Below are 19,147 nucleotides of genomic sequence, written 5' to 3'. Positions count from 1 at the left end.
CAGACAATTTTTGAAATTGCTTTTATAATATTTTTGTTAAATTCTTTGGATTTTGCATGATGGGGCTTTTTGGTTTGTCTAATCAATTTTACAACATAATTTTTTGTGTGCCTGTAAGCTAGCTATTTCTGATGGATTTTAGTTCATCTTGTTCTTTTGTGGCATCTAAAATCTCAGATGTAATCCAGTCTGGTTCTTTGGCATATTCAGTACTTCAAGATTTTACTTGGTATGTCTGTCTACAATATCAGTGCTTGATACAAAATCAGTGTCATAAAAACTTCATTTATATTCCTTGGGATTTGCTGAAGATCATGTTTAAACTTCACATTAATAGGATTTTGCTGTTATCTTATACTTGTATAAGGCTGTTCTTCATTTAAACTTTTCTTATGAAGAAAACTGGATTATGGTCACTTTGACTGATTTTGGGGGCATCATCATTTGTAATATTCTTGTCAGTTTGTGTAGATACGATTGATGATAATCTGTGAAGTAGATGTAACTCTTATTTAACGATAACAATGGGTTTCTGGGTGCTTGGGTACCCGCCTGTTGCTACTAATCCGGGTAATAAAATGAGTCATATGGTACCCGTTTACCATATAAAAGTTTTTTGCCGGTGCTTGTAAAGGCAGCACTCACTTTGTTTTCAAGTAGACAGTCCTTTGATTGCATTGCAAATACATGGAGTTTTTCAGTACCAGGCAGAGGTCTGTGTCTTTTAGTAAATAATTGACCGTAATCACATAGCTTGTTTTCCCATGTGCCAACACTTTGATTGAGGTTAGAGTGTTGTACAGTGGCAAGTAACAGAAGGTGGTTATTTGATCTTGCTGCACAGATGACATTTGTTCAGTTGGAACCTTTAATAGATTTTCACGGATTGTATGATCAAAGTGTTACTTACAAAGCTCAAGCTCAGTCTCTAAATAAGCATCTGCATATGACAGTGACACCAAGGAAAGGGAGTCGGACGATATTTATGATGACTAGACCACGAACATTTTCTAGACAAAGATGGAGGATTTCAGAACCTTATCCGACATTGAGGATGAATTTTTGGACTTTGTACTAGATAACATTAGTTAGTGATATTTATAGGATACTGTGAATTTAATCATTGTGGACTTAACTTCAGGTTTTTAAACATTTAATACAAGTTCCCTTTGATCCGGTACCCAAATAACTGATCATTGGGATCAATGGGCATCTGGTAAAAGTTTTCTAAAATTTTGACAGCTTTACTCTTGGAACATTAACATGTCATGAATGCAGAAGTGTTTCCATAAAATGTGGTTCTAGTGGTTTCAGATTTGTCTGTTGAGTAAATCTTTGTTAAAGTCAGCTATAAATCTCCAACCTTTCATTTAAGACCTTATCAAGTGGAATATTAGTCTTCATTTCATTTGGTCCGAGATGCAGGATTCTTGTATATAAAACCAACTAGATGGTTTGCATTTGTAGGTCTTAACTGAAGCCAGAAAGTCTCGACATCATTAGATTCTTAGTCCTTTTTTACTTCCTGTTTTGCCATATCTGCAAAAAACCATGAGCTACCTGTAGAAATTATATACAGTTTTCATTCATTGAATTTCATAAAGTCATGTTCAGTGATCATGATTATGGGATTCTATTCATATCAGGACTACAGTCCTTGACAACATAATAGATGTAAAATTCCTGTACAAGTTGGTCATTTTTTCACATGGTTGTGTTTTTTTTCTCTTCTGTAAATCATTGTGGGTAAAATGGGAACACTTTTATACTACTTACTAGTTTACTTTCTATTGCAATGAACTTTGCAAGGAGAACCTAATACCAGTCTTACCCATAATACCTTGCAGTCATACCCAAAGTCCCTTGCAGTAATACAAAGCAGTGTTTATTGTTTGTGTAATATGATGTGGTTTCCTGTATTCCTTTTGATAGAGAGGTGCCCCCTGACCCTTGGTACTCTGAGCAGCATGACAGCAGTTGAGAATTTGAGATGTAGCCTGATGTCTTCCTGTACAGGATTAGAATGCTGTATACACTCCCAGCTACTGGATAAATCATTCTATACAATCATTGACTTGGATCCTTGCTTGCAGACCCTCTCAGTTGGTATTGAAAAAACAAAGTTCCAAATCTCACTGCTTGATTATAACTGGGGTGAGTCATCATCACATCATAATTTATATATTGCTTACATAAATAAGATTGTTTCTATTAATAAGGACCTCAAGAATCCTTACGAATCAATTAAGCACTAGATTCTGAATGTTGATTGCAAGTGAAAGTTTCATTGTTCTGTGCATTATATTATGATAAAAACGTTTAAAATTGTTTGATATTCTATGTATATTTCATGTATAAATCAATTCAGAGTAAACATATTTCATGTAAAAAGGAATTCAGAGTAAACTAAACTATCATTTAAATGGCTCACATTCTTTTACATTTGATTTGTAAAAGCAGGATTAAAAATTATAGCAGATCTGCTGCAAAGTCAAAATATAGCACTCATTGACTTTTACTGTGCTGGAAAGCAGGTCACAACTACTGTAGGTTTAGGAATTTGACATGAATAGACGAAAGCAATCTTGAATACATTTTCAGAAGCTGACAAATATAAAGTGTTGTTTGTTGGACTTTTTGGTGGAAAAAAAATCAGTTGTATCTTTATTTCAGGGACACCACAGCAATTCTACCTGAATGGAGTTGTGCGACTTGTGTATGTATTTGAATCCATCTATTCTACTTAATCTCCCATGTTTATTAATTTTGTCATTAGGGTATGGAATTGAGATGTTTGAGCATTTTAATAATCACTTTTTATGTCCATCTGTTCAGCTTTCTTGGAATCACTAAAGCTCTGCAACCTTTACACATAACTGGCTGTAGTTGAACTGCCTGTTATAATTAGATGTGGCTTTTAAAGATTTTGCCAGTTCAGGTATAATTTTGACAGAGTTATTGCCCTTTTCCCATCAATTTTAAATTTCTACAACAGATGCTTGTAACCAGCATATCTTAGGAAGTATTCAGCATATCCTGATATATTTGATGTGTTCATTATCTCCTTGACCTAGATGTACCTTTTATGGGCATTCTTATCAGTACCTTTTTGGGTAGAGATGAGATGTTACTTGTAACTAGAATGGCTAAAAAATCATTCAGTATATTTTAGTGCAGTCAGGAATGAACATTATCTCATAGGCCTAAATATTCCTTTTATGAATTTTGTCTCCATTTTGGATGCAGTTCACATGGATGTTTCTATTCTAGATGGCAAAGTTTAGGGGCCATTGAACATGCTCTGATGCAGTCAGTTGAAAATATTGTTTCATGGACCATGATGTGACTTTAATGGGTTTTGTCTAGTCAGCTCCATTTTGGATAGAGTTATGGCCTTTGACAATTATCTTCACATGGGATGTTGCTTTTAACTGGCATAATTTGGGAAATACTTCATCATATTCCTGATGCAGTTTGTTATGAAATTGTCTCATAGACTTGCATATGCTTTTTCCGGATTTAATTTCTTGTACTATGTCTGAAGAGTTAACCCCTTGTCAAGAAAATTCCTGTCTTCACATAGAAATTCGTAATTATGTTTTCAATCATCATGGACCAAGAACTGTATAACATATCTGATGGAATTTGGTAAGAATATTATCTATTGTCAATCAAATTCATATTTTCACATTTCCTTTTCTTGTAACTTTATAGCTCAAGAATTGCTGAACATATTTTGAACTTTGATGCAATTCAGTGCATTTGTTTTTTTCATCTGCTTCATTTGGACAGAATTAAAGCCCTTGTTGATCAACTTCATGTCTTTACAAAGGATGTTGCTTGTATTGACAAGTCCTTGAAGGAGTTAAATTTCAAGCAGTATCATTTAGAGGAGTCATGGCCCCTGAATGCCAATTGTATCCTTGACAACTTGTATCCTTGACAACATGTTAATTTATTTAAGGCCCTACAGAGCAAATTCTAGTAAGTGGGACCATGTGCAATGCATCTATTGATGTCTACTAGAGATTGTATAATAATAAAATATCAAAGACATGTCAAGGATGGTTTTTCTTTCTCAGAATATTTGCTCCAAGCATTTGAATACCAAGTTTGAAACACAATAGGTTCCACTTGGGTTTTTAGCTAACTGCCATCATATATACATGCTGTCAACAAAAAACAGAAAAACCTTTAAAATGACTTCTGAGAAACTGCTCAATTGAATTATACAAAATTTAAGAGAAAGCATTTGGCATGAAGGGCTTCCAAGTTTATACAAATAATGTATGACCACTATCAGATATTGCTGACATTACTGAAAGTAGAAAAATCTTTAAATGACTTATCAACCTTTACAGTAAATGATAAAATATGACAGAAAATGACCATACATGACAGAAAACATCCTGGCATGAAGAGCTTCAAGTTTGCACATCTCTGATGCTGATTTGTCCTCAGATATGGATGAATGTGGAAAAGAAATTTTGAAATTTGTTTTTATAACATGGACACTCAACATCTTTTGGAAGAATTCTCTACAGACTGCATCCTGCTTGGTCAGATTTCTTGGCCAACTGCTCTTGCATTTGGTTGTCAGGTAAATGTCAGCCAGGTGATTGATCACAGGATTGCATGGGTTTCTTGCATTTGGTTGTCAGGCAAATGTCAGCCAGGTGATTGATCACAGGATTGCATGGGTCTCTTGCATTTGGTTGTCAGGCAAATGTTGGCCAGGTGATTGATCATGCGATTGCATGGGTCTCTTGCATTTGGTTTTCAGGCAAATGTCAGCCAGGTGATTGATCCAGGCTTCCATGGGTCTCTTGTGTTTGGTTGTCAGGTAATTGTCAGCCAGGTGATTGATTCAGGCTTCCATGGGTCTCTTGCATTTGGTTGTCAGGCAAATGTCAGCCAGGTGATTGATCCAGGCTTCCATGGGTATCATTTTAGGGACGTTCTTCCTAACTGTATCAGAATACCACCTATTCTTGTTACACTGTTGTTCCAAGCAGTTTTTTTACTTCTTTAGTGGTAATGAAAAGAATGGATTTTTTCTTTTGATTGACAACTTGCAATACAACTTCAAATTTTTTTGACTAATATTGTAAAAAATGGTCTCTGATGTGAAAAAAACTAGCATAGCAGGAGGACGTCACTCATTATTAAAGTGTGGCAGTTAAACCTTGGATGCTGTAGTACAAAAGATTTAATCCTGGAACAGATGAGGTACAGCATGAAAACAAAAAAATTATGATCACTGCCCTTCTTAAAACCCTTGTTTAAAAGAAATTGAATTTTCATTTTATTGCATTGCAGTTATTCCATCATGGACCTCTCTGGCAGAGGACAGTACCTGATCAACATGTCAGTGTCCATTTGTCTTGAAGCAACCATGCCATGTGAATACAGCATAGAAGTTCTAACTAATACACTGTTGACAAAGAGACCATGCCAGCTGAACACCACATTCCTCAACCCAGGTATATTAATGATTCATCTAGTTTTGAAGGTATTATTTGAAATACTTGACACAGAACAGAACTGATTTTATTTACATCCTTTTCCTTGACTGTGTCTCAGTTTGTCTTATATTCAGCAGGGCAGTCATTTCCATTAAAAAAAAAAAACAGTCTCTAAAATGTAAAGAAAATGTCCATCCAATTGACCTATGATCTTGGTCATATAAGAGCTTATTTGGTTAGGTTAATAGTAGACATTTATTACTCTCTTTTTTGTTTTAAATTTGTTGTTAAAATTACTCCTTTTTACTACTTTTATGAAGCAAATGGCATCAGTTAATAATTGATCAAAACAACGTAATGAAATGGTGAAGTAGCTATTATAACATTGTCACAATTAATGATTATCTTGCTGATTGCTCTGTTGGGATATGTAATGCAGAGTCTGCAGTTTAAACACCAGTGCATCCTAGTTTCAGTTTTAAGAGCGTTTAGTTCAAAATTTTAGACTTGAGTACATGAATTCATTATTGGTTGGTTACCCTGCTATCAAAACACATAGCATGAAAGGGAATTGATTTGATTATTAAGTAAACAGAATCATGACCTTTTTCATGGAGGTGGTTCTGTGCATTTAAGCCTCCAACTTCACCGCCTAAAAATCAAGGTGGATTGTACAGTTTATTTTCATGACAAGTTTGATGCCTTTTTATCTATATTGGTTCAACTCGGCAAAGTCAGCAGAATTCTATAGTAACATTGTTTTCCATCTAGCCAGCTGTTGTCAGTTTCTCTGTTGGCAGTTTCATTTGTGCAATTACTGGAAATTATTGGATTTGAAACAAATTTTATATGCATTTTTATTGTGATTAAACCTTGGAGGAGATTGATTTCCAGCCTTCCCTGTCATCACTTCAATGAGTTATGGCTCCTGATGGCATGTCGTCCTAACTTACATTACCAAAGATTAACTTTACCGAAGGTTGTTGGATTTCAACCAGATTTGGTGTGCAGCCTTATATCAATGAGTCCTTGAGTAAGTTTGATGTTCAGCATTTTACAACAGCAATTACAGCAGTTATGCTCCTTGGTTCCCAAACCACCTTTCCACAGCACAAATTTAGCACAGTTTTCAGGATTTTGGCCAAATTTTTCATGCTTTGTATTGATCAGACCTCGAACAAGTTTTATTTCCAGATTTCACAACATTATGTACTGGTGCTTTGTCTCCATATTGCTATTCATCTTGATGTTTCTGCAGCATAACTTTATGAAAGATTGATTTCAACCATATATGGTGCTTGGTTTTATGTTTGATGAGACTTGCAAAGATTTCTATTGTTCAGATTCCACAGTGTCATTCTCATGAGTTATTCCCCCTGATTGCTCATCCTCTTGATTTTGGTTTCTGCAGCAATACTTTACCCAGGATTGTTGGATTTAAAAGAAATTTGGAATGCAGTGTTATAATGATGAGATCTTAAAAGTGTTTGATTTTCAGGGTTCTGTCACATTTGTAGGAGTTATGCCTCCTTATGGCCCATCCTCCTCACTTTGTTTTCTGCATCATAAATTTTCCATTTGCTACCATCACCATTGTTATTATCATCATCATAACCATTGTCATCATAATGATATTGCTAAAGCAAACTGATTCAGTACTTTTTATAGATGATCTGTGTATTTGGAGAGAAAATGTCACCCTCAGATAGCTTGAAAAAGTGCCCTGATTTGTAAAAAAATCTGAATTATCATATTTTGTTGGAGATTTTGTTTATTAGGACATTAAGAAAAAGAAAACACTATCTTCGTCTTGACAGTAAAATGTCAGTCCCTAATTATTGGTACCAGGCCATAATTGAGTGTACACATATTCCTTTATGGAGGTTACCAATATATGATAATTATTTAGAAACAATATAAATCATTCTTTTCAACTTACCTGTTTAGGTGGTGATTGAGACAGGGTTGTTTTGTTTAAAAATTTAGTCTTGTTTGCATGCTATCTGGTGAATTGAAAACTGTTACTTGGCTTTACAGGCTTTACAGGTTAAGGGTTGAAGCTGGTGTTTGAGGAGATTCATTGTAATTCCTACAAAGGAAGCTGGTATTGAAAAATAAATCTCAGAGTTGAACTGGCATGTGGCAACACAATTTCATTGCTAATTTTCCTGGGGATAATCATTGGCAGATTTCATTAATCCCTGTTTGCAAAATATCAGCTGCAAATGACAATATTGTGCAGCTCTTCTTTTGTCATGAAATCTGCACACGTTGATACAATCATCCATTTCAACACATTTTTGTCTCTTCGTTAGAAACATACTTAAGATTAAAAACTGAACAGTTATCTGTATTTTTTGTATCAAGATGCTCCTGTTGCAAAAGATAGGTGCACCATTGTATAGATTGTAATGGAACATTATACAGCTTCTCTAGAGAGACTGTATCTCTGGTGGAGATCAAGATGTAAACATGTGATGTCATAGCCATCTTTTCCTAAAGCAGCATCTGCCATAGTTTGAAGTTGGTCAAACTGATGAGTTATTATCATGATTTTCCATCATCCTTAATTTCTCCAACATAATGTATTTACTAATGATTTTTTTATTTTAACCAAATTTAGTATGCTGCTTTATATTTATAAGTTACTGAATTTGTTTAATTTCTATAATTTCTTACGAATCAGCATCATCATTCCCATCAACATAGAGTCCCTGCTAATTTTCTTGTTTATCTACAGATTTCTCCTTCTCCGAGTGGATGACAGCAAGGAACCTGCAAATCTTTAAACCATTCGAGGAATACTATGTTTCAGAAATCCTAGATAGGTATGGACTGGCACTGTACATGTCTAGCCCACAATGCTCTCGTAAGAATGATGATGCTCGTTTTGCCTCCCCTACTGCAGGATGGACAAAAAGTGAGTTGAATATAAATGTACATGTCATACAGTCCATAAGATGAAAATATATATGTTTTTAAGGACTTCTGCCAGAATTTGTGTGATTTCAGAAACTAATTCATGCAATTTTGTATAACCTTTAATTTGTTTACAAAGTAAAGTCAATAAATGTCTTAATTATTTGTTTGTATCTTTATTTTTCTTCAGAGAAATTAGTTTTATAATTGAGAACTTGTAAGTTTTGGTACAAACCTCTTTATGATTCCTAATGAAATAGACTCCATTGTTATCAGGGAGGAAGGAAGGACAACAACATGCTGATATGTACATACAAGCTTTTTCTTATAGAAATCAAAGGATCTTGTGTTAAAGTGAAAACAACAAGGGAAAAAATCAGGACCTAATGAGCTAGTTTAAAATATGTTCAGTTTGAGTGTTGATATTTGTATTGATATGTAATGCTTTCGAGAATTTATCATGACAACAGTTCACATCTGCAGTCTCAAGGTCATTAAAATATCAAACAAGGTTAGTACAAACTCTCTAGAGTCCCACTTAGGGCCCTACTCTTAAGGCAATAAACCCTATTTACTAATCAGCATATTTAATTTTAATCATTTTTGGGGCATGTACTGCTGGGTATATTGTTCCAATCTTTCTTTGTTTCCTTTTTGTTTTATTAATATGGTACTGGGTAATGCCAGGTGCTTACTCGTGTAAGTTTCTTAATGAGTTACACTTTGTACCAACTGACAAAAGTGTCAGAGCTTTGAATTAAAAGTAATACTTAGCATGATCAAAAATCAAACCCAATTCCAGCTAACTATGGAAAGTGTACATGCACTTGTTTATAAAGGGTAAAATTGGATGTGAATGGAGAGGTTATTTTACTTGCAGAGAAAACAACACAAAGTGCTAAATGATTGTTCTTGGAATTTGAAATATGTGGAGTTTATATTGACAAAATACTGTAAATGTTTAAGTGTAAATTACATATCTTTAAATCTGAATTAGTATGGTATGTATTTTGTATTTTTGTTATTTTGTTAGTGGTGTCAGTAATGTATACAAAGGTGAGAAGGAACACCAGTGTCCATATTATTCATTGTTGAACTTCTCTATTCCAGTACACATGTAGGCAAATTTTAAAAATTATTTTTTTTATAAACTTATTGATGAAATACAGAAACTTATTGGCAAAATAACTGTCATATTTTTTCATTCCTATATTTTCACATGTTAGTAATATATCCTTATATTTTAACATCTGAAAATATAAGATTTCATGTCATGTCATGCAATGCTTGATTGTGTGTGCCTACAGAAATGATAGATGTCACAACAAAAGTGCACATTGTGAACTAGAAGAAATAGAAATTACATTTCATTTTTTTGACATGCAGATAGATATGACTTGATGCAGGTCACATATCTATGAAGTTATTTCTACTTAGTTCTTGACAGCAATGATAAAACCACCGTTATGTATTGCTAAATCTACCTTTGTTGCCAGATAGTTCACAAAATGTCAAAAATTTAATTTAGTTCAGCCCAATCATACTGCTCTCTCAAGTCACTGATCAGCCTAGGAAAGCTAGGTGAATTTATGAAAAGGATACGTAGGACATGTTTTTTGCTGTAGAGTGAGTTTACTCTTCTAAACTTTTATTCTATAGCAAGTTTGGATATAATGAAAATGAAAGAAAATTTTCTTTTCCTGCTTAAATAATGGATATTTTTCATCTTATGGTATGCCAAACATTATATTATAACTCCCAACTTCACCACTGGATAAAATATCATGTTATGTATATTTGATTTAATTTATATTTGATTTAATTTAATTGTAAGTTTTAACATCTTTTATTTTTAATTTCATTAATTTCATTACATGTCAGTGTAATGTAATTTTGTTTACTTGGAATTCGACATTTTCCAGAAAATTCAGTTTGACCTGAATCTTTTCATAAATGCCTAATAATAGAAACAGTTTCTATTTCTGAATTAGTTTCTGACCTTGATTCAGAAATCACTGAGACAAGTAAATAACGTTTTATTTTTATCTTATTCTTTGAGTAAAATGATTGGCTTTTGTCAAGGTTATCTAAGTGCTTTTAGACGTAAATACTTCTAGAAAATTCTGGAGAGTTAAACCTCATCCAGGAATCTGTTTTGCATTTCAAGTTACTGTATAACCTCTGTTTATAGAGATATTTCTTTGTTTGAGCTTTTATCTTTACACTGGAAAGTGTGTTTGTGACCAGTTTGGGAATTACATTTTAATTTTTATTTAAATTATTTGGATTCTAAAAGATTAATTCTTTTTCCTGGAAACATTTGAGTGCTCATACAGAATTATTGGACAAAGACATTTATTTTGAATTTTATCCTGAAATTCAAACACTGGAATATTATTGACTGTGGAATAAACAAGAACTGTAGACGATGCAACACCATAGTGACTACAGTGTATGTTGGATTCTTCGTTGGGACTCAAACTTGAATTCATTAGAACATTACATTATTAGGACTTCTAAAATTTAATTTGTGGATTATTCTTGGATTATTTTTGGATTTGAGTTTTTAAACTGTAAGTTCTTATTTGTTTTATTTTATAGCGCTTTTCCAGGGAAATAAATTTTTTGTTAAATTTTTCAAAGCTTGTTGTTTTCACTCTTTCTTTTGTTACTGTTTATTTAAGCCTAAACACAGTAACATAAGAATCAAATTTTTCATAACAACTGATGAACTATATCCTGTATTAACATAAAAAGAAGATATCCTCTATATAGTAGTGCATACTGCTTTAGTGCAGTTTTGTCTGATGTACATGAATTTAATATTGTAGATGTTTTGTGGTGCATCTCAGTGTTAGGTTCTGTATATATTTCATACATTATCTCTTCAGAAAAATTAAAAATTTGTCTGCACATTATTTTTGGTACTTTGAAACAAAATTCTTTTTTCATGTACAAAAACTGATATGAGTGCAGAATGTATTCATTTTTGATTGAAGTTATTCTATTTTGAAAAGTGCCATTAAAGACTTTGATTGAGTACTATTATATTTATTTGATATATGAATATATGTGAGGTTTATGTGTAATCTTTATGTTTTGTGACCAGATTTACATGGAGTATCGTTTGGAAGTCATTTAAAAGTGTAATATATCTCTTTAATTATTGTCATTGTCAGTTGGGCTTAACTAATTTAAATGCTTTACATAGATGTGCAAACACATTTTTGGAATCAATGCATATATTCTATAAATTAAATACATATGATAAGAAACAATAAAAATTATGATCAATGTTATTCACACGTGTACATGACCTTTCTGACTTATTAGGCTGACTTTTCTTAATTTACCTGTATTTAGGCTGATATCCCTTGACTGACCTATAGTATGACTGTTATCCTTTAACTGGCCCATAGTCAGACTAATATCCCTTAACTGACCTATAACAGGGCTGATATCCCTTTACTGATAGATAGTTGGACTGATATCCCTTAACTGACCTATAGCAGGGCTGATATCCTTTTACTGATAGATAGTTGGGCTGATATCCCTTAACTGACCTATAGTTGGGCTGATATTCCTTAACTGACCTATAATCAGGCTGATTCCTCTTCATCTTGTTGCAGGTTGTGAGAAGGTGAACACAGTTGAGGTGGAGAATCCTAACACGTGTCATATAACGAAATCATGCACAGGGATTGAATGCTGTACCGATGTGAGCTATTTGGCCCGAACTTTCCATATGTATCTTGAACTAGATGCATGCAACAACACTCTAACCGTTGGCATAGAGAAATTACAGTTTGTCCTTTCATTGGATGAGAACTTCAAATGGGGTAAATAATCTGATATATTTGTCATATGTGTAATACACTATATATGTGTGTGTGTATATATATATATATATATATATATATATATATATATATATATATATATATATATATATATAGACACACACACACAGAGTGTGACCCCACTATAACACAGTAGTTGGGAGCCATATAACCCGGCCATGTTATAGACTGAACTGTGTTACAAGCAACCAGGTCAGTTATCTGAAGAAAATGATGCATGTACCCAAAAAATTGGGGGGGGGGAGGGCAGGTAATAAATGCGGGTGCAAAAATAAGATTGGCAAGTAACCATCTTAAATCGATGCAAATTAAATGAGAAATACACCTGTTGTGAAAACAGAGAAGGCATATAAAATATTTACTTTATTCAGAGAACCACACATTGGTATATATACGTGTATACTGTTTATATATACATGTCTAATGCATAGAGTAGAGTATCAACACCGTGTACTTACCTGTGAATCTCATCACATACATTGAATCAACAGTACAAGTAGTACCATCAAAAATGTGCACACACATTTAAAATATTCAGTAATTTTGTCATAGGTCATATAGGTCTGAATTCAGTGGGGAAAAAACAGCACAATCGTGTAACAAATGATGAAGCGTATTTACTTTTCAGTTCATCCCAAGTCCATAAAAGTTTTGCTTTTTAAGCGACCATTGGTAGCGTTTGCAAGCATAAACATTTTTCCTGCAAAAAGGAAACTTTCACGGCACAGTAAACATGTTCCAGCCACATTAGAAAATGAAACAATCTGTCAGTTTCTATTGCTTTTATTTACGTTTGGTACTGACTTCCTTTGAAGAAAGGTTCTTTGTTTTATTGAAGATTGTAGTTGGCATTCTTTGAAGGGTGCATGCGTTATTGAAGTCACCACTAAGATACAGCTTTAGAGAATCAAACCAGTGCCCATTTCTTATTGTGGTGGAAACATCAAATAATTGTATTACATGATTGAGATTGATTTTTTTCCATATATATATATAATCAGTACTAAGGGAAAAAAATTTTCAGAGACAAGCCCAGAAAAGTGACTAAATAATCTCACAAGCGACAAGCACTCACTCAAATTCCCCATGCCCCAGTTCCAACAATTCCATGTGCCTCAAGTAACCTATTTTTATTTTTGCTTTTGTTTTCACATATAGTTGAAATCATTTTAAACACAACCAGAAATAATCCAATATTATATTGAGTCTTGCATATTTGCCTCAAAAAATATTTGAAGTACAGCATTTTTTCCTCCAGATCCTGATGTCATCCATTCTCCAATTGCTCCGGTGCTCAAAGAATAGTTCAGGCACTTGTCCTGACTTAATATTCACTTGTCAGAAAATACATCTTCACTGTTATTCTGACATGCCCACCATATGCTATCAGTTCTGGTTTTGCTGGAATCATTGTGATTTCAGAGCCATAATTATGGATTCTGAATATGATGAAAATGTTATTAATTTAACAGTCTTTCAAATAATGAACAAAACAAATGCAGGCTGAAGGTTTCTTTCAGGCAAACTAAATAACACTTGTTTTTGGGAACAGGCCACACTTATATTATTAGAGAGACCTGATCTAGATTGAGAGGGGTCCCAAGGGACCTGATCTAGATAAAGAGGGGTCCCAAGGGACCTGATCTAGATAATGAAGGTACCCAAGGGACCTGATCTAGATTAGGAAGGGTCCCAAGGGACCTCATCTTGATAAAGAAGGTACCCATGGGACCTGATCTAGATTGGGAGGGGTCCCAAGGGACCTGATCTAGATTTTTAGAGGCCCTGTGTGTTGAGCTATCAGATCTTCATCGCTCTGTATTTAGTTTGTACGATTGTTATCATCAAATACACCAAGAATTCTATCTTGAGAGGTCATATTAAGGCTCACATTGTCAAATAGAACCTGGAGTTTGCTGCTGTCTAGCCTTGTTCATTTTTGTTGTGTTGTAACTTTAAGGGCTCTGATTTTTTCTGTATTTATGATCATACTGTTTTCCTTGCACCATACTTGAAGTCTGTTGAGAGCATCTTGTAAGTTATTTTCAAGTACTGTTTTGGTTTTACCCATCTCAGACAGTGTAGTATTATTTGCATAGAGGTCAGTGGAAGAAACTGAAGTTCCAATCTTAAGAGGCAAATCGTTGATAAATAGAATGAATAACAGAGGTCCAAGGATAGAGCCTTGTGGTACTCCACAATTAATATTTTTACTTTCAGAAAGTTGACCTTTTAAAGATACTTTTTGCACTCTAGCAGTTAAGTAAGAAGTAAACCAGTTTAGGGAGTTTTCACTGCACTGATAGATTTTTAGTTTTTCAAGCAGAATTTCATGGTCTACAAGATCAAAAGCTTTATGAAAATCAACCATAATAGTGCCTACCATTTCTCCTTGATCTGATGCTTTCAACCATTTATCAATCAAAGATAGAAGTGCAGTTTCACAGGAGTGATTCTGGTGAAAGCCAGACTGATTATCATGAATAAGATCATAAGTGTTTAAATAGTTGAGAAAAGAATCATGTACATGTTTTTCTAGTAATTTGGCGAGACAAGGAAGGATAGAGATAGGTCTGTAGTTATTTACATCATCTTTTGTTCCTGCATTATGCATGGGTGTAACCTTAGCAGTTTTCCATGTTTGTGGAAATTTATTAGACCTAATACTTTCATTGCAGATGAAAGCTATACTCTCTACAATTTCAGGTGCAGCTACCTTTAGTAGCCTTGGTTCAATGATATAGAGTCTGTAGCTTACAATCATCCATTTTTTAAATATATTTCAACACAAATTCTGGACTCATTTCAGGAATTTCAGACTTTATATTGTTTGGCAGTTTTTAGCACAAAAATGTTTGAGTTCCAGATGATCAGATGAAGTTCCGGGTTCTTTAAGTTTTGCAGCAGTTTGAATAAAATAGTTGTTAAAAATATTTGAGATGTCAGTTGGATTATCAGTATAAATGTCATCATGACTGAGGGATAAAATTTCAGTTTTACTCTTACATTTGCCTGCACCAAACCCAGGTGTAAACACTTTCCAGATAGCTTTTGGGTTATTTTGGTTTTCATCCAGCACTTTTTTGTAGTGCGCTTGTTTGGCTTGACATATCATTTTATTAACTTTATTCCTCCAAACTCTATATTCAGTTTGATTTCCTACTGATTTTAGTTGGTCTCTTTGCTTTATTACTTCTAAAATTTCTGCGGAGATCCAGCCTGGCTGGTGGTTTTCTTTATCCTGTGTGTTTTTAAAGGGGCATGTTTGTTCACTATACTGATGAACAGATCTGCCCAAGTCTCTAAAACATTCATGCACATGCCCTACTGTAAATCATTTTGGTTAAAACCTTGAAAGCATGTAGAGTATTAAGGGCATTTGACATGAGCCTAACCCACTTTAATGGGAGGCTGCTGCTAAAACCTACCTAGCACATCGTTAGGCTTTTGGAGCTATTACCTCTGCATGCCTGTTACCTTGTTATCACTTAACTTTGTTGGTCATATCGGTCTTAAAATGGATGTTACATGTTTAGTGCAAACAGCAATCAGGGAGATAATAATCTCTTGAGTGGAGAGCCAACAGTATAAATAAAGGGAGCTAAATCTTCTATTATGTACATGCACATTATTTTTGGATATTGTTTATAAATTTGTTGGTGTGCACTGATTATGATAAGCTTTGACCTTTTGATATTTATCCAAATAATAATTATTAAGTGTATGTTGTGGGTATGCCATCAGATGCATTAATTATTTCATTCTTATGGACATGCATTCAATGTTGTTTTTACAGACGAGAAACAAGAGATGTGCCTGTTTGGTGTTGCATGCATAAGGTAAGCTATGACAACCTATTGTCGGTTCCTAAGGCAATTATGCTATAGGCAAGATGTAATAATCACAATGTTCTGTCAACTGGCATTAGCTTTCAGCTAAAGTGCTTTTAAAAAGGGCAATATCTCCTGTTTTTGTTGGGAATCATTAAATTTATACCACAGATGCATCAGAAAGAAAGTCATATCACTCACTAGAGATTGATAACTATATAGCTCAAAGGTCAAGGTTGCATGGTGGAGTTCATTAAAATTTAGGTGGGTGGCCAGTAGTTAAAAGTATTTTGCTCAAGCAGTACTATTTATCATTGCCATGGATGAAGTGACATCAAGTAAAAATATTTACCATGAGATGCAAATGTCATTACATATATAGAACTCAGAAGGATAAATGTCAAGGTCATAGTTGTCAGGTTCTTATTTTTTGTGGGAAAAATGTATATTGTATGTCAGTGGATATGTTTAGACTTTTAAACATAATCTTTGGTGTATTCCTGGAATGTTAGATCCAGGCATCAGAGGTGAAGGTCACACTGTGAATTGTTTAGTTTTGTTATGCCTGCCATAAGACAGCTTATTTTGAGATCTATCTGTCCATCCGTCTTATCTGTTACCAGTTTTGTTTCTGCACAGTAACTGCACAGTTGACCTACCTCTACAGCTACCAGATATTGTGTATGGTTTGCACTTGGGTAATGAAGAACCCTTATTGATTTGGGGGACAATAAATCGGAGATCAAGGTCACTTTGAAAGCACAGAAGTTGTTTCTGCATAATAACTTGAGTTTTATTCCACATACCCTGACCAAATTTAATATACTGGTCTTGAGCAAGTCTGTACCAAAGATTCTGCCAGGATGTACAGATGTAAGAATCATGGAAAATTTGTATGAATTTGAGCATTTGGAGAGCAGTGTTGCATGAGAGCTCCCACAAATCAGTTTAAAGTCTTGCATATAAAACTGTATTCTGTATAGTATACAAGTTTTATTTTTAACTGTTAACCTATATATGCCATGCCACTGGTAGAGGCATCATAGTGCTTGTTGAGACGTAAGTCTCATTTCAGGTAGGCATCATAGTGCTTGTTGAGACACAAGTTTCATTTCAGGTAGGCATCATAGTGCTTGTTGAGACATACGTCTCATTTCAGGTAGCCATCATAGTGCTTGTTGAGACATAAGTCTCATTTCAGGTAGGCAACAGTTTACACATCTGTGTTATTCAACTTAACATGAATGGTTGATAAACTTAACTTGATTGGTATGTTGGGCCCTGGAGAAAGCGTTGTGTTGTAGTTTGAACCGTGCATCAAGGAAGTTTTGCAAATGCTTGTTTAAAATGGGGTCTACCTAGAACACCAAAGTAGCCGATTTCTGAACGTGATTCATCTTCAGATGATAATTTCATTCAGCAAAAAAATGGTTGATGATAGTATGATGACAGTAGTTTGTAAAGTTGGATTATTGGAGCTGAGCAAGTTAACGATGATACTGGAGAGTTATTTTGAACCCAAAAATGATATTGAATATGAGTCCTATATACATGCTGGATGGACAGAAACAGGCAGTCTGTCTACCCCTCTTTCAGCATTATTTCAAAATTACATGGAGAAAAGGCAGAAAAGCATCATTAAAATACTGACAATTTAAAGTAAAAGGCAATTTTACTTTTTTTCGGAAACAATTTAGTCTTGCAGGTCTTGTGCTACAAAACTATATAGCCATATAAGGTTTAAGACAAACAGTAAGAATTTAAATGAAATGAATAAATAGAGATATTTATTTGATCAAAATATCTCTGTCTTAAAAGGGACACTATGGCCTAAGACCCTACTTTAGCATAATGGAGCAGGTAAGAAATCAGACATAACAGTCAGAAAAGCACTGATTTAAGAAAGTGAAACTTTGTCCGAGATTATGTTAGTGAAAATTCTTATTTTGGAGCAGACATATCCAAAAGACAATATCTATTAGCAATCAAAAATAGTATATAACAACCACAAAGAACAGTTTCTGAACTTAGAGCTGGCTAAGCTAGCTAAGTATATGCCCCATGAAACTGCACACTAAAAGGAGACTCTCAGCACAGAACAATATTCATACATAGATGAGGTGCATATTATGCTCAGAAACAATCAACAGATGGAAGTTTATACAATTAAAGGTGACATCAAAAGGTTTTAATTTCAAAAGAGCTCAAGCAGAGTGGAGCAGGATGAAAGATAAATATTGGAGTGTTAGGTAAATATTTAGAGATGGCTGTTTCCTCTTCTGCCCCCTTGTTTTCTACTCCCCACTTGTTTTGGAGACAAGGGGGTGTTCCATCCTTTAGATAAAATCCTGGCAGTATCTTTGGTGCATACAGATATGACTACCAGATTTAATTTGTCTGTTCAAGTGGTTTTTGTTCAATCCTGCTAATGAACATCTAGGGACAGATGGACATGCATATGGACAGAATGATCAGACTTAATGATGATGCCTTGTTGCAAGAGGTGGGGACGTAACAAATGGATGGCTACATAAACCAAATACTGTCATATATAAGAAATATCCATGCTATTAATGTTAACAATAATAATAATAATAATAAAGACTTTATTTAGAGAAGGTAACTCAGTTAGTTACAGAAATTATCTACCTTGAAGCCTTCTATCTTTTATGTATAAATTATACAGTATATACAACATAATGTGAACAATCTAACTTGACACTAAATAATAACATAACCTCGAGATATTGGACTTCTTTCTTGGGTCTAAGATAGATAATAAGATTTCACATTCACCTTTTAAGATTGATAAACAAATTTTCCATAGCTCAGAGTTTTCAGGTTGTAAGTGTCCAGTTTTTTGTTAAATACCTGTAATATCTGCCTTTTTGAATTGGCATCCTTAAAATAACCCTTTTTTCCTCAAAACTTCTGTTTGCATTTTCTTATCTTATATGTTGCTTGTGGACAATCAGTCATTTATCCTGAAAATAAAAGGGCAATAATTGTTTCATCATACATAATAAAAGTGAAATTAATGGCCCTTCTTGTAAGACTATTCCATTTTACTGGT

At 34.0% G+C, this 19,147-nt stretch overlaps 1 protein-coding gene across 1 annotated transcript in view; it reads left to right on the top strand.

Annotated features, from left to right (window-relative positions):
• Nucleotides 1-19,147, top strand: part of LOC149782249 (uncharacterized) — a 665,894-nt gene that overhangs the window by 298,586 nt on the left and 348,161 nt on the right. The window contains exons 107-112 of the mRNA XM_089935099.1: nt 1,933-2,154; nt 2,674-2,716; nt 5,320-5,483; nt 8,206-8,385; nt 12,014-12,223; nt 16,041-16,083. Coding sequence (XP_089791225.1) covers nt 1,933-2,154; nt 2,674-2,716; nt 5,320-5,483; nt 8,206-8,385; nt 12,014-12,223; nt 16,041-16,083 — 862 coding nt within the window. The remainder of the gene's footprint in view (nt 1-1,932; nt 2,155-2,673; nt 2,717-5,319; nt 5,484-8,205; nt 8,386-12,013; nt 12,224-16,040; nt 16,084-19,147) is intronic.

Source organism: Sinohyriopsis cumingii, chromosome 15 (assembly GCF_028554795.1).
Source record: "Sinohyriopsis cumingii isolate HCF-2022 chromosome 15, ASM2855479v2, whole genome shotgun sequence".
Lineage (NCBI taxonomy): Eukaryota > Metazoa > Mollusca > Bivalvia > Unionida > Unionidae > Sinohyriopsis > Sinohyriopsis cumingii.
The sequence above is the reverse complement of the archived record's forward strand: the minus strand, read 5'-3'. Positions and strand labels throughout refer to the sequence as shown.